Below are 14,555 nucleotides of genomic sequence, written 5' to 3' on the forward strand. Positions count from 1 at the left end.
ATTGTGATGATCATAACTCACTTGATGATAAGATCCAATATGGATGGAGAAATGAAGGGTTTGTAGGAGTAAGTGTAACTGTTGTGAGACTCTGAAATAAAAATTCTTAAACAATATCAGGAAATGTATGGGTATCAGAGGTGACTGTGGTGACATACTAGTCTCTTGTTAATCTGGTCATTCGTTGTACATATGGCTGCCAGATTACTAAGAGTGTATGAAATTTATTTTAAAAACATAGGGTATTTACATTATTAAATCCAAAGATACATTCGTCTTCAAAGAAAACTTTGTCCCTGTACGTAACTTTTTGTCTTTGTATACATACTTATACAGTAGAGCCACTCACTGTGAAACATGTCCCAAGTGTTTAATTGTCACACTGATGATATGTGACAGCGACACACTTTATCAAGCAACTGCATTACGAGCACTACGCGCGTACTCCCACGTATCTGTTGTTGCACGATGTATGCCAGGAAGACGTTTGCAGCTCCAGTATCAGCAGTGTGAGAAATCTTCATGCTGTCTCTTCCTATATTTTCTTCTTCATCACTTTTATCAGTACTTCCCTGCACACTTTTGACAATCTCTTCATCTGTTGAAGTTTGATTTGTCTCACAGTTTTCCTTATCAGCCACTTGGCAACATCTTCACCATCAACTTCCCCACCTCCTGGAAGCTTATAGAATATGTCAACATACAAAGTATCCGAAATTGATGATTCTGAATTCACTGGCTCATCGCTGTCACTCAGTACTGGATCCAACTCTGCATCAATGTATGGCCACTCTTTTCTACAGCTTTTCATAATCGTAGCACTCTCCACTTTATCCCAGTTGACTGCTTTGCACACCTTCAGCATAGTCCCAGTAGAGTCGTCTTCACATTTGATCACCAAGCAGGCAAGAAATGTGTAATGCATGTTGCTAATTGCTTAAAACTGATTTCAAAATCCCTTAATCATGGCTATCACACTGGATGGAAGAAAGATTGCTTGTATACCATTGAATTTTATATAGTCACATCAGAACGATGACCAGAAACACTGTCAGTAATGAGGACAGCTTTCAGTGAAAACTTTTTCTTCTTAAGTTCTTTTCTCACTGATGGTACCAACATTTCATGGAACCACTGAGAGAATGTTTCCCTGTCCATCCACACAGTGTTGAAAACAACATGGATGTTGGGATTTACCAGTGACCATGAGCAGTAGTTTATGATCCCCCTTTGTGTTACAATGTGTCATTAAGATTACACAGTGTTTCTGTTGCTTGTATCCACGAGCTTCTTTATTGTTCTTGCCACCTAATGTTTCTGAAGAAAACATCTTGTAAATGAGTCTGGTTCCAGGCATCAGCAGTTAAATCTTCCTTCTCTATTATCTTCCGTGTCTTGTTTACAAACTAACCAGCATTTTTTCCGTTCGCTGAGTGACTTCCTCCAATGACTACTGGCTGCCAAATGCCATGTCATTTTTTCTAGTTAGATAGCCCTCGCTTGCTGCAATCAAGTTACTACCGCCACATTGTCTGTTACATGCAATTGCTTTCTCCTATCATTTCCTTTACTGCATTGTTGTATAAAACATCTATGGACACCTACATCCAGTTCTTCATTCTCACTTTTTTTTGCATAACCTTCCATTTTCCCAACTCACTATCCATTTGGGTTGCATATTGTCTAATAACATCGTCTTTCTTTTTGACGTCAAACAGCTGCTTGTCCAGCACACTACTAAGCAGCAACGGCTTTCTACAAAAAAACCTACGTTCAACTTACCTGAAATTTCAAGTTTCTGCTCGAGGTTTAGCGTAACATGTTTACTTTTACAAGACATAATGCTCAACTGTAAAGAACGTCACAATTTCAAATATGTATAGCATTGCTTAATGTTATAATTTAGTAACACTGTTGTGCACAATAATTCATTGTTGTGAGCCATTTCAGATAAGGACCCAATTACCGAGAGACAGGGCTACTGAAGACCAAATTAGCCAGAGTTTAGTGGAGTGGAAAAAAGTAACCAAACAACATGGTTTTACATTCTGTCAACAATGCAATCATTGGTGAAAGAGCAGATTGGGGAATGTAACTGGCCATCAACTTCGAAGGAAATACACTTGAGTTGCAGAAGAGCTAAATCCGGATCCCTGTACGAGGATCTGAAATGACCGATTTCCAAACAAGAATCAAATGGCTTACCATTGCACCATCTTGCTCAGTAGTAAAGTAACTTAAGGCAAGTTGTAAAAATATATCATCAAGTTATAAACAAAATACAGTGTTGCACGAATAGACCAATGGTTGTAAAAATTTTAATACTGAGGAGGTTACTTAAACCTGAAATAAATGTTATGCCATAGATTAAATACAAGAAAGTACATACATCTCTGGAATTACACAACTGTACTAACTTTGTGAATTTAGTATGGCTTGAAACCTGCTGGCACTGCAATCACTGCCTTTAAATTTAATAGTTTGGAACCAAAGATACTAAAGAAAAAAGGAAGGGCGGAAAGAAGATTAGGGGTTAACATCGCACTGACAACTAGGTATATTAAAGATGGAGCACAGGAGGAATGAGGAAGGAAGTCAGGCGTTCCCTTTCAAAGCAACCATCCCAGCATTTCCTTGTAGTGATAGAGGAAATTATAAAACACCTACATCTGAGTGGGCAGAAAGGGGTTTGAACCATCATTTAGAGAGCTAAGCATTGCACCTTAGTCAATGAATTAAGTTCCTGGGGAATTTGTATCAAAGTGGTTTATATACAAATACTGCTTTTACAATAGTATAACTGTTGTAGAAGCACATCATTATGATCAACTATGTCAAAGTACTACACACTCATTTTCTGAGGATCGGCTATATTGCCACACTCATACTCACACACATACTGAAATTACTCAGTTTTGACGTTAACAAGAAATACTGATTCGGGTAAACTAAGCTAACTTCACTGGCAAGTTTAGTGTAATACTGATCTTTCCCATCACACAACTGAAATTTCAATCATTTAATACTGGTACACTGCTATAGCCTTCTACAGGTTTCAATTAATTCCAGGTGAAGCAATTTCCATGAGCACTTTTTGCATACCTTATTTTTTTGCGTCTTTATTCCACCATTATATTTATATCTGACTATTGACGAGACAGTGTAAGAAGATTCCCGACAACTCACAGCATCATTGTTGCCAGGTTTCAACCATGAAGTGCTTGCGGCTGCATGCTGAAAAAAGTATGCCATCTATAGAGCTGTGACAACACTGAGGCATTACCATAGCGATATTTACAGAATAGTATTATGTCACTGGTTGATAGAGACATGCGGCCCTGTAGACCCAACCCTCTGTAACTGTCAATGATTAACTTACACCGACTTAACTATAGTGTGTAACCATCCAGCATCATCTCAACAACACTTCGAGACTGGAAACTGTACAGCCTCATCTATTACTTTATGAAACAAGTTTGTTTATCTCTGAGTGAGCAGAACGATCTTTTTCATCTAGACAGTTACCTGGTCCGTGATTCATCAAAAACTCAACAAACATAACTAATACAATGATCCAGCAAATTAATATTACTTTGAATTCACTTAGAAGAACATCAAAACCATCTGTCTGATATGTATGTTTATCTTATGATTATAAATAACTTAACTCAATGTACAGCAATTCAACCATATGACAAGTGGTTTACTTCTAACATTATAAGTATTAAAGATTGAGTGACTATAAATATTTAAGAAAATGCTTTTATGTACGAAAACATACTGGTTTAATATCAATACAAGTTCAGATACTGTACACAGTTTTGACATTCATTTTTTAAAACCTTCCAGATCTCTTACGACCTGTGTATTTTGTGTCTATCCTTGTTTCTCTGCCCTGTCTTCTTCTCCGTTCTTTCTTTTCTAGAATCCAGTCTCTACTTTTTTTGAGAGATTTTCCACGGATCTTCTTCATTTGTTCCCTGAACACACATAAAAACACCATTATTTACAATCCTTCTGCCTGACAACAGATTTATAAAATAGTTCAAATCTTAACATTAAGAAGGAAACTACTGTTATTTGAAATTAAACAATCATCAGTCATGATTAATGTTCCTTGCAAAAAATACACACATACATACAAACAAATCAGTATGTGATTTATGAAGGAGTGTGAAGTCCAATTTCTGCAGTTTTGACTTAAGTCCATATTTTTAATACCTACACAACACTTCACTTGTAGATGAAGGGTAGCAATCCGTCTCCTGCTCATTGCAGATGTGTGCCATTTTAACACACCTAAATTGGCAATTGGTAGGAGCAGGATTGCTGCCTTTCTTCCACAATTAAAACTGTGTATACATAAAAAAAGAGTATTTTAAGTAAAAAACGTGGATATTGGACTTGTACCCCTTTACCTCAAGTACAATTATGAACTTTCATACTGCAAAAAGCACAAGTTACAACCCTTTCAAGAACTACTGCAATATGATACCCAAGTATAATGTTAAATAATATCTATTCCATACAACAATGTAGATCAACATAAAAGGGGAGAGTACAACCTTTTACTGGTGTATGACACTCCGTTGGCATCTTCATCAGTACCAAGGGCTTTCGGTAATGGTACTGCTGCTCCTGTCATCAGAACTAAGAAGAATTTTTTTGCCTTTGTACTGTTTGGGTAGTCCACAACAAGTCCTCCAAAGAATCCTGCCTTCATGGCTTGTGTTGTAACTAGCTCAATTTGATCACTGTTCTCAGGGTAAAACTGAAGAACAGCCCTTGCTGTTCGGTTCTGAAAACAAATAGAATAATGATAGTTATGTCAGCTAAAAGGAAATTTTTTACTTAAAATATACAGACACTTTAATTGAAGGGATTATAACTTTCTTAACTCAGTATGTTTCTCGGTTACAGTATAGTACTTTTTCCACTAGTGATCTCGTTACAAACGGACTTTTACACTAGGTTTGACACAGATAGATTAAAAGAATATGACTACACTTCTCCTGAAAGAACCATTTGGTTTTGCAACGTCTTGGTAACTCCAATGCGAAATGAATGTAATGAATTTGTAAATGGTTCATCACAATTATTAGTCCAATAATGTGCACTACTACTTCACTACACTTGTCAAATTCAAAGTACACATAAAGGTACTCATTGTTATTTCTTCTACATGGTTTAAAAAATCTAAGGCCCAAATAAAAAATTGCATGTTGTTGTGTTTTAGTAAGTCATATGTTGTTTTACTTTAAATGGCTCTCAACGATATAGATACTTACACTCTAGCTTTTGTAAACTGATTAAATCGGATGATTACCTGCACAAATGCTGTATATTTATTCTCTCATTCTTTCTCTTCACTTGCCTCACATGTTTTCCCTCTTTTCTGTGCTCACTCCCATTCCTTGTGCATGCTCTTTTAGCATTATTTACTTTTTTTTCTTCTCTTAGCATCAATTACTTTTATTCTTCTCCACACTCATTTACTTTGTTTTCTCAGCAGGCCTACCATATCCAGAAGTTTACCATTACTGTCAACCCTTATTCTTTCCTTGCAAAGCCCTAAACAGAGGGCGTAGGTACTATAATGTCAAGAATAAATTATTTTGTCATCATCTGTATTCTTTTCCCACAGCTGACAATCTTAAAAATCTGTACCCAACTGATTAATATTTTCCAGATGAATCTTGCTGCTCTGTGGCTAAGTGTTCAAGTACAATTTCAATAGTATGGGGTTTGATGCCCGGTCAACCCTAGGATTCTTATCTGTAATGATCACTTCTCTCAATTCCACACATTGAACTATAGGTCCTCTTATTACTGGCTGAGTAAGCCAATTCAAAGTTCGGAGTAATGCAATGGCATATCACTTTCACAATGCCCTAGAAAATATTAAGTCAGGCTAGGGTCCTGGATTTGATGGAATCCAACCTGGATTCCTAAAAAATTGCAGAAAATACATAACATCAATAAGCAAATTTTTCTTCAACATACTTAAAGGATATATCTCTCAGAAACTCGAGAAATTGGAAGTCAACATAGTACTAAAACCAAAAAAACCAAAGAACATATCCATAAGTTACTGCCCTATAGCCCTACTGAATTCATGTAACAAACTCCTAGACAAAAAGATTCTAAAGTGTAGAGGCCCACTGATACTAGAAGACATTCCGGTTGAACAGTCTGGATTCAGTCCTTATCGCAGTTCTGTTGACCAGGTACTCAGCCTGACAACACACACTGAGGCTAGGTTTCAGAAACGGCCGAAAATTTCAGTGGTGTATATCAACTTGACTTGAGTGCAGCATATGACACAGTTTGGAGAGATGGTCTTATTTATAAACTTCTCAATGTGGTATCGTGCAGCTAAGTAACATTCTTACTAAATGAATAACATCCCTGTTAAGCAATGTGCCCTGTGGTAGGCCTCAAAATATGACCTCAACAAAATTTGTATATGCTGGTGACGTTGCCTTTGCTGCCCACAATAATTTCATAGAGGACAGCAGCAAGATCTTATTGGAAGACCTTACTGTGACTGGACGAGACTAATGGCCTCAATTTCAAAATATAAATTTTTATATACACTGCTGGTATATTCTGTTTTATCCTTGTGAATGCATTGTAAAGTTTTATAACTTTGTTTTATACATATTATTTTTATATTCTGCACCAAATCCATGCTAAAGAAATAAAAATAAGTGCCTGGTAATGCACTGTGATGTTCAAACCAACCACCGAGGTGACCACAGTTTTATCTTTTATCTAAATTTAAATTATTCTGTGACTGTCTTGTGTATTTGATACCTGAAACCTGAAATCAGTAAAGCAAAACATTCATTCTAAAGAAGAAAGTGAAGTGACATGTCAAATTACCAACAGGCGACAACATTCTGTAACAAATTATGATACCATTAGAAGTGTATGTTTAGAAGAATTTTAATATATTGAAAAATAAACAATATATTAAAACTGTTTTAAATATCAATATAGCTGCTGAATTCACTCTGAACAAATATGTCAGTTACTATAGTGAGAAGTATATGTATTTCAAATATGCATGTGCACTATGGATCCCAAAAAGTATGCTTTAAAAGCAGCAACTGATAAACTTTTATTGTTAGGAGACATAGTTCATTCAACTAAGTCCTAAGAATATGGGTTACAGAAAAGAGTCACACAATTAAATCCATGCTGTGGACTTTGCTGGCACCTAAAAATATCAGATAAAAATTCTGCAGAAAAAAAGCAACTTTGGGTTTGGTCATTGAAGCTCCAACATTATGACCAGTTTTTCTCATACAATTGAAAGGAAATAGTTTCACCCTGAGAAAATACTGACACCAATAATAATAACTTTCCAGAACCACAACTCCCAAATACAGTGTATTTACAGGGGTTAACACCAGTATGTCACGATTTCTACCAGTTCTGACTGTACAATCTTATCATTGCATTTCTTCATAAGTGACTCTTATACTTTACTTATCTAATGTTTTACACAATTTACAGGAATAGACTAATGACACAGAAAACTCAATTTACACTTTGTTGAACACTAGAATGTTCAGAACGGGTAGCAGGAGGTTTTTTTTTTTTTTTTTTTTTTTTTAGCTAAGGTGGGATTCATGGTGAAGTACAAGCCCATAAAACTTGAGAAAGAAAGAAATTAGATGACTCACTTTACTAAAGAGACATTTGTTGTAAACTCTGAGTGCATCTTATATTACTGCTTTATTCTGTTGTTAAAATCAACATATAGCTTGCTAAAAATGATACATGGTGATGTGTGTATCACACAACCTACCGTATGAACTTATTGCACGCCTTCTGGACAACTTTATGTTACAACTTAAACTATTTATTGTGACTTATCATTGTTTTTACTGTTTTCTGAACTTGGAACTCTGTCCTTAAGCTATGAGAAGTTTCAATAAAATAAAACAGCTCACTGGCAGTGGACAAGCCAATTACTACAGACACATTCTTCTGGAAGGAACCAATATAAACACGTGTGGCCTCTTATAAGTCCAACAACTTTGAAGTTGGTCACCACTAACTAAATATATTTGGTACATACACAAATTTACATCATTAGTCTTGTTTCTTTTGTGCACACCCCATGTGATATTGTTCAGACGAATGATTAAGCATCACCAGGTCATTCTTTCTGGGAAACACCAGCCAGAAAAAGAAGTTGTGAGAGACGAATAATCAAGATGGACTCATTTCGGCAGGGTGCAATACAAAATCATGTATGGAGATTATCAGCATAAAGAGTATTGTATCTTAAGGATATAGGGTAGTTATAAATGGTGAAACATCAGAATTTTTTATGACTTTATTAAATTCTATAGTCTTTCCTGATTTCATTGATATTTACATTATGAGGTTTCAAATGAAAAACGACCTATATATATATATATATATATATATATATATATATATATATATATATATATATATATATATATATATATATACTTACCAAGCGGGAAAGCGCCGGCAGACAGGCACATGAACAAAACACACAAACACACACACAGAATTACGAGCTTTCGCAACTGGCAGTTGCTTCGTCCTTCCTGACGAAGCAACTGCCAGTTGCGAAAGCTCGTAATTCTGTGTGTGTGTTTGTGTGTTTTGTTCATGTGCCTGTCTGCCGGCGCTTTCCCGCTTGGTAAGTCTTGGAATCTTTGTTTTTAATATATTTTTCCCATGTGGAAGTTTCTTTCTGTTTTATATATATATATATATGAGTTACACTCATGTATGCTGCCACACCCCCTTTATTTCTGTTACAGAAACCAGTACTATATTGAAAAGAATTGTGAACTTTTTGTTTCCAGTGTATGTAAATGATTATCTTTGCTAGTATTTACTTTTGTTTTGCTGAAGCAGTTTGTTCACATGTTACTGAATGTTTGTTGCCCAAATGCTGCATATATTTGTGGAAGTACATATCCTTTAGTGGGCAATAAATATGAACTATGCCATGCATCACGGAATTCAATAAAAGGAAATTCTGTGGTAGTCAGTTCACAAACAAAGCAAGCCACACTGTTGAAAGTAACCTATGTATCAGTTCTTCAGGGAAGGAACTGCCACATAGCATGCCGCCTGGCGATTCAAATTTTTGTGTTAACAATGGCACTGCTTGTAGTGGATTTGTTATTGTTGGTTAGGGCATCTTATCTTCTTTGATAAAGGAAGTGGCGAAATGTAAACAATGTGATGGTGTGTGCTGTCTGGAAATAGCTAAACAAGAAAGTAGCAAGAAGGGTTTAGTGTCTAAATTTGTTATTCTGTGTAGATCCTGCAATAAATCTACCTCGAAAATTACTTCAAGCATTGTGCATATTTCGTATGATGCGAATTTGAAGCTAGTGCATGCAATGTGTGCAACAGGGAAAAGAAAAAAGGCTGCGCAAACATTCTGTGGTTTGATAGACCTTCCTCCTCCTCCTCCCAGAGGTTTAGCAAGTACATAAAAATACTTTTACCTGCCTTGACAGTTGTGTCTAAAGCGTCTATTAAACATGCAGTAGAAGAACCTGTAAGTATTAGTGGAACAAGGGAAATTGTGGTTGCACTTGTGGGACATGGCAACATCGAGGACATCGTTTCTTGAATGGTGTTTTAAGTGTTAGTTCTCTGGAGAGTGGAAAAGTTGTTGATGTGGAGCGCATATCAAAGTACTGCCAAACCTGGCATGGTAACACTGAAGGACATGCTGAACATAAGTGTTCTAAGACTTATGATCATTACAGTGGAGGTATGGAGTGTGATGGAGCTCTACAAATATCTCAGAGGTCGTCGCCTGTTTATAACGTTAGATATACGAAGTACCTACATGATGGGGACTCTAAAGCTTTCAATAAAATTAATGAGTTCAATGTTTATGGTGATACCTTGGCAACAAAACTGGAGTGTTGTGGACATGTGCAAAATAGGATGAGTGATAAGAGTGAGGAAGCTAAGAGGAGAAATGAAAGGAAAGTTGCTATCTGGTGGAAAATCTCTGTCTGATCGAGGCATACTGACAGAAACTGAAACAGACCAGATGATCACCCTGTTCACGGACTTTACCCTAAAAGAGCAGATTCTTGGTGCGGTTCCCTAAAGGCAAAAGAAAGTGGTCAAATGTACCATCGTAAGCATTCTCTTCTTGGGCCTGTTATGAATGAAATAAAACCAATTTTTAGAGGCCTGAGTGACCTTGCTTTGCTTAGTAAATGTCTTCATCGGGGCACTCAGAATACAAACGAAAGTTTTAACCATTGCATATGGGAAAGATTTCCCAAGAATGGTTTTTTATGACTAAATACATTAAAAGTTGGTGTACTAGATGCAGTTACACGTTTCAATGATGGAGTGATAGGAAGGTTGGAAGTACTGAGAAATTTAGGCATAAAATGTGAAATATGGAAGATCAACTAGCAGTTGATTTTTACACAATACTGAGCCGGAAAAGTATCCTGTATCCTTAAACAAGATTCTTTTTACCCTCGACGGAACGGGGTATTTAATGAGAGTAGGTAAACTTGTCTGCACAAGCTTGGTTTCCAGCAAAAAACAGTTTGTGTCTCAGAAATCCTTCATCAAGGGAAGTGATGTAGTAGCCTGGAGATGTCAGTGTCAGCATGCCACGCGAGAAGCATTTTATTTTATGAGATTGTGTGGTTTGACGAAATGTGATTTAATGCTGCCACATTTGGACAAAAGGCTGACTAGACCAAACAGCCAACAGAAGCACCAATAAGAAAGAAAATTAACATCTTTCACACTGACTCTGCTCGTGGTTGCATCCCAAATTGTTTATTACAGTTTCATTCCAAGCAGCAATGTGACTATCATGGGGTAATGAACACCTCAGTTTTCACAGAATGGTTTTCCAATTTGCTCCTTTAATTCCTTGAATCCATTGGTGGTAGTGGACAATGGTAAAAGGATACACATAACCAGGGTTCTTCCACACACTCATTGCACTCCCACTGAACGTATATAGGAGATCAGTTATATGGCAAGAAACAATGAAAAGTGTAGACTCAGTGGGATAAAAATGCTGTCAGAAGCAGTTATCACAAATATTACCCCAAAGGGTTGGCCTTAAGTTGTTGGCCATACTAAGGTGGTAGTCAAAGGAACATAGATTTGTTCCTCCAACCAATCCTCCACAGATCTAAGAGATTTCTGTCAGCTCCAGCACTAGTTCCGCACTGAAGGGAGATGTCAGTAATGATAATTCACTTGGAGTCACACTGCTCATACCATAATCTCAAGTACTTATATAATAATTGCTGCCTTATGTGCCCCAGTCAGTTTTGCCATTGTATATTATTAAATAATGCTTCACTGGCTGACTTATCAACCACATGCTGAAAGTAAGTGTGCCACAGTCACCTCATACTGACAGCAGCACTCCCCTCCAGTTATTCTATGCAGGGCTATCAAAACTTGCCAGTAACTTACCGTCCACTGTCAGGGTAAAGGAATTCCATTTCAGTTTCAACATGGCGGTTGAGAAAGGTATCGGAATTGGAGGTTCCTTCAAGTGAGGAAGGAAAGAGAAGAGTTGGATAAAACAGGATTAAATCAGGAACTAATTAGTAAATTTACACGGAGTGTTGGTTCAAAGAATGAAAGGAAAACAAACGACAAAAAGTCAGCAAAGTGTTCATAAGAATTCAGTTGTTGCAATCCAAGTGGTGTGTGTGTGTGTGTGTGTGTGTGTGTGTGTGTGTGTGTGTGTGTTTACGGGCACTAAACAGGTGGTCAACAGGGCCTAAACGAATAAAAACAGGAACAGATGCAGTGAAGGGACTAAGACGGACAGCGAACAAGGAGAACGGCTAAAAGACACAGACCTGACGCAGTTCCTCACATACAGAGGCAAAACAAGAGGAGAAGAGACACACTAAAAAAGGAAAGGAAACACAAGGAAAAGAGAACAGAAACCGAAGGGGAACAAGGACGTAATCGTTACTGGTGGACCTCTTACCTAAAACCTGGGTGAGCCAGTCACCCAGCAGCACATTAAAACCCTCGCCCTAAAATCCGAGGCAACAAATTGGAGAGGACACAAAACCGTAAGACCTTAACCACAGTCGTTGCGTTGTCTTGCAAAATAGAGGGCAAATCCAGTGGCAAAGAAACCACCGCTCTCTGGTCAGAGAATATAAGACAGTCAAGTAAAATGTGGCGGACAGTAATCTGGAGGCCACAAGCACTGCAGATTGGGGGGTCCTCCCGCCGGAGTAAAAAACCATGCGTTAAGGGACTGTGCCCGATGCGGACGCGAGTGAGGAGAACCTCATCCCGCCTGCATGACTGGTAGGACCTACGCCATGGCCGTGTGGTGGCCTTGACCAAACGCAGCTTATTTTCATCGACTGCCAGCCACTCCTGTTCCCACTGACGCATAACACGAAAACACAGGAGGAAGGTAACAGCATGGAGGGGGACAGCACATTCAACAGCGTGAGGGAGGGAACATGCATCTTCGGCAGCCACATCCGCCAGTTCATTTCCCCTAATACCCACGTGCCCCGGCACCCAGCAGAAAGAAACCTCCTTCCCCTGCCACTGCAGGTGGAGGAGGGCATCATGGAGGTTCTGGACGACCGTATCCGCTGGGTACAGGTGTTGCATGGTCTGAAGGGCACTCGGAGTCAGAACAGATGAGAAACTTAAGACTAGGAACACATCTCGTCTGCTCCAATGCCCACAAGATCTCAAACAATTCGGCATCAAAGATGGTAAACGCCGCAGGAAGCCGTAACTTGACAACTCAATCAGGGAAAACAACAGCACAACCAACATAGTCTCCCTGTTAACAGCCATCCTTAAAGACTGGTACATGGTTGGGATGCTCGTGTAAAATATCGGAAAATAAGGAGATAAAAACCAACGCAGGAGTGCAGCTCCTCCGGTACTCTGACAAGTCTAAAACGATGCTAGGACTCTGGAGCAACCAGCGAGGCAGGCGGGTAAAACCTTGGAGCTGTGGGGCCACATGCTTCACACCAAGGGACTCAAGCAAATGCTTGGCACGAATCCCAAATGGCCTCGTTGCCCTGGGACGACTGGAAAAAAGAGACAGTCCATAGGCGGTCAGACAATGGTAGGCTACGCAGGGGAGGTAGGACAGGCAAGGAATTGACACACCCGTCGCACCATGAGGAGGCAAGCGGCGGTTCCCCTGCCTCAGCACACAGGCTGGAGATGGGACTGGTACGGAAGGCACCAGTGGCCAGCCTGATATCCTCATGGTATACTGCGTCAAGAATCTTCAGATAAGAAGGCCTCGCTGACCCATACACGTTGCAACCATAGGTCAAGACGCGATCGGATGAAAGCCCTATAAAACTGCAGCAGACGCGCCCGTCTGCTCCCCAGGACCGATGGCTCAGACACTTCAAAACATTCAGTGCCTTCAGGGCCCACACCTATAAGTCTTTAAGGTGAGGCAACCACGACAACTTGGAATCAAAAGTGAGGCCCAGGAACCTCACAGTGTCGCTAAAAGGAAGACTGGTGTTCCTCAGATGTAATTCAGGGGAGGTAAAAAGACCTCGAGAACGATTAAAATGAACACACACACACACACACACACACACACACACACACACATTTGTCTGCAGAAAAGGTAAAACCCGTCTTCGCATTCCATGCCTCTAATCGCTTTATCGTAAGCTGAAACTGCTGACTAGCAGTGACAAGACCAGAGGAAGAACAGAAAACAGCAAAATCATCCACAAACAAGGAGCATTGGGCACGACTCCGGATAGTGGACGTGATACTGTTAATGGCGGTGGAAAAGAGGGTGACACTTAAAACGCTTCCCTGAGGAACACCATTCTCCTGCACGTACAAATCAAATAGCACATTACCAACATGATATAGAAAGAGGCGGTGGGAAAGGAAGGACCGAATGAAGATGGGGAGACGGCCACGAAAGCCCCACTGATGGAGTTGATTGAGGAAAAGGCGGCGCCAAGTAGTGTTATACGCCTTATTAATGTCAAAGAATACACCTAGACAATGCTGGTTATGTAGGAAGGCCTGCTGGATGGCCACCTCAAGCAGGGTCAAGTTGTCTATAGTTGAACGATATCTCCGAAAGCCACACTGAGAGGGACTACGGAGCTGCCTTGTCTCCAGCAGAGAAACCAGGCAACGGTTGACCATGTGTTCAAACGTCTTCCCGACACAGCTCGCCAAAGCAATACTTCGATAACTACTGGGATGCGTTCGGTCCTTCCCCGGTTTGAGGAGGGGAATCAAAATCGCCTCCCTCCATGAGTCAGGGAACGTACCGGATAACCATATCATATTAAAACAACTCAGAAGAACTTCCTTGGATGGCAGCAACAAGTGCTGCAGCATGCTGTACCGGATTTGATCATGACCAGGCGCAGTATCATGAGCCACAGACAGCGCCGAATCCAGTTCCCACATTGTGAAGGGGCAGTTGTAGGGCTCAGAATTTGGAGACCGGAAGTCCAAGTGACCCCTCTCGATGGCAGTGGGGTAGCGGCAGAAAT

The 14,555-nt window shown here is 39.4% G+C and overlaps 1 protein-coding gene across 1 annotated transcript in view; it reads right to left on the reverse strand.

Annotated features, from left to right (window-relative positions):
• Positions 1–3,746: 3,746 nt before the first annotated feature.
• Positions 3,747–14,555, reverse strand: part of LOC126283968 (probable 18S rRNA (guanine-N(7))-methyltransferase) — a 65,594-nt gene continuing 54,785 nt past the window's right edge. The window contains exons 5-6 of the mRNA XM_049982426.1: positions 4,566–4,798; positions 3,747–3,980 (exon numbers count right to left, since the gene is read on the reverse strand). Of these exons, the coding sequence (XP_049838383.1) occupies positions 3,836–3,980; positions 4,566–4,798 (378 nt within the window). The 3' untranslated portion in view covers positions 3,747–3,835. The remainder of the gene's footprint in view (positions 3,981–4,565; positions 4,799–14,555) is intronic.

Source organism: Schistocerca gregaria, chromosome 8 (assembly GCF_023897955.1).
Source record: "Schistocerca gregaria isolate iqSchGreg1 chromosome 8, iqSchGreg1.2, whole genome shotgun sequence".
Classification (NCBI taxonomy): domain Eukaryota; kingdom Metazoa; phylum Arthropoda; class Insecta; order Orthoptera; family Acrididae; genus Schistocerca; species Schistocerca gregaria.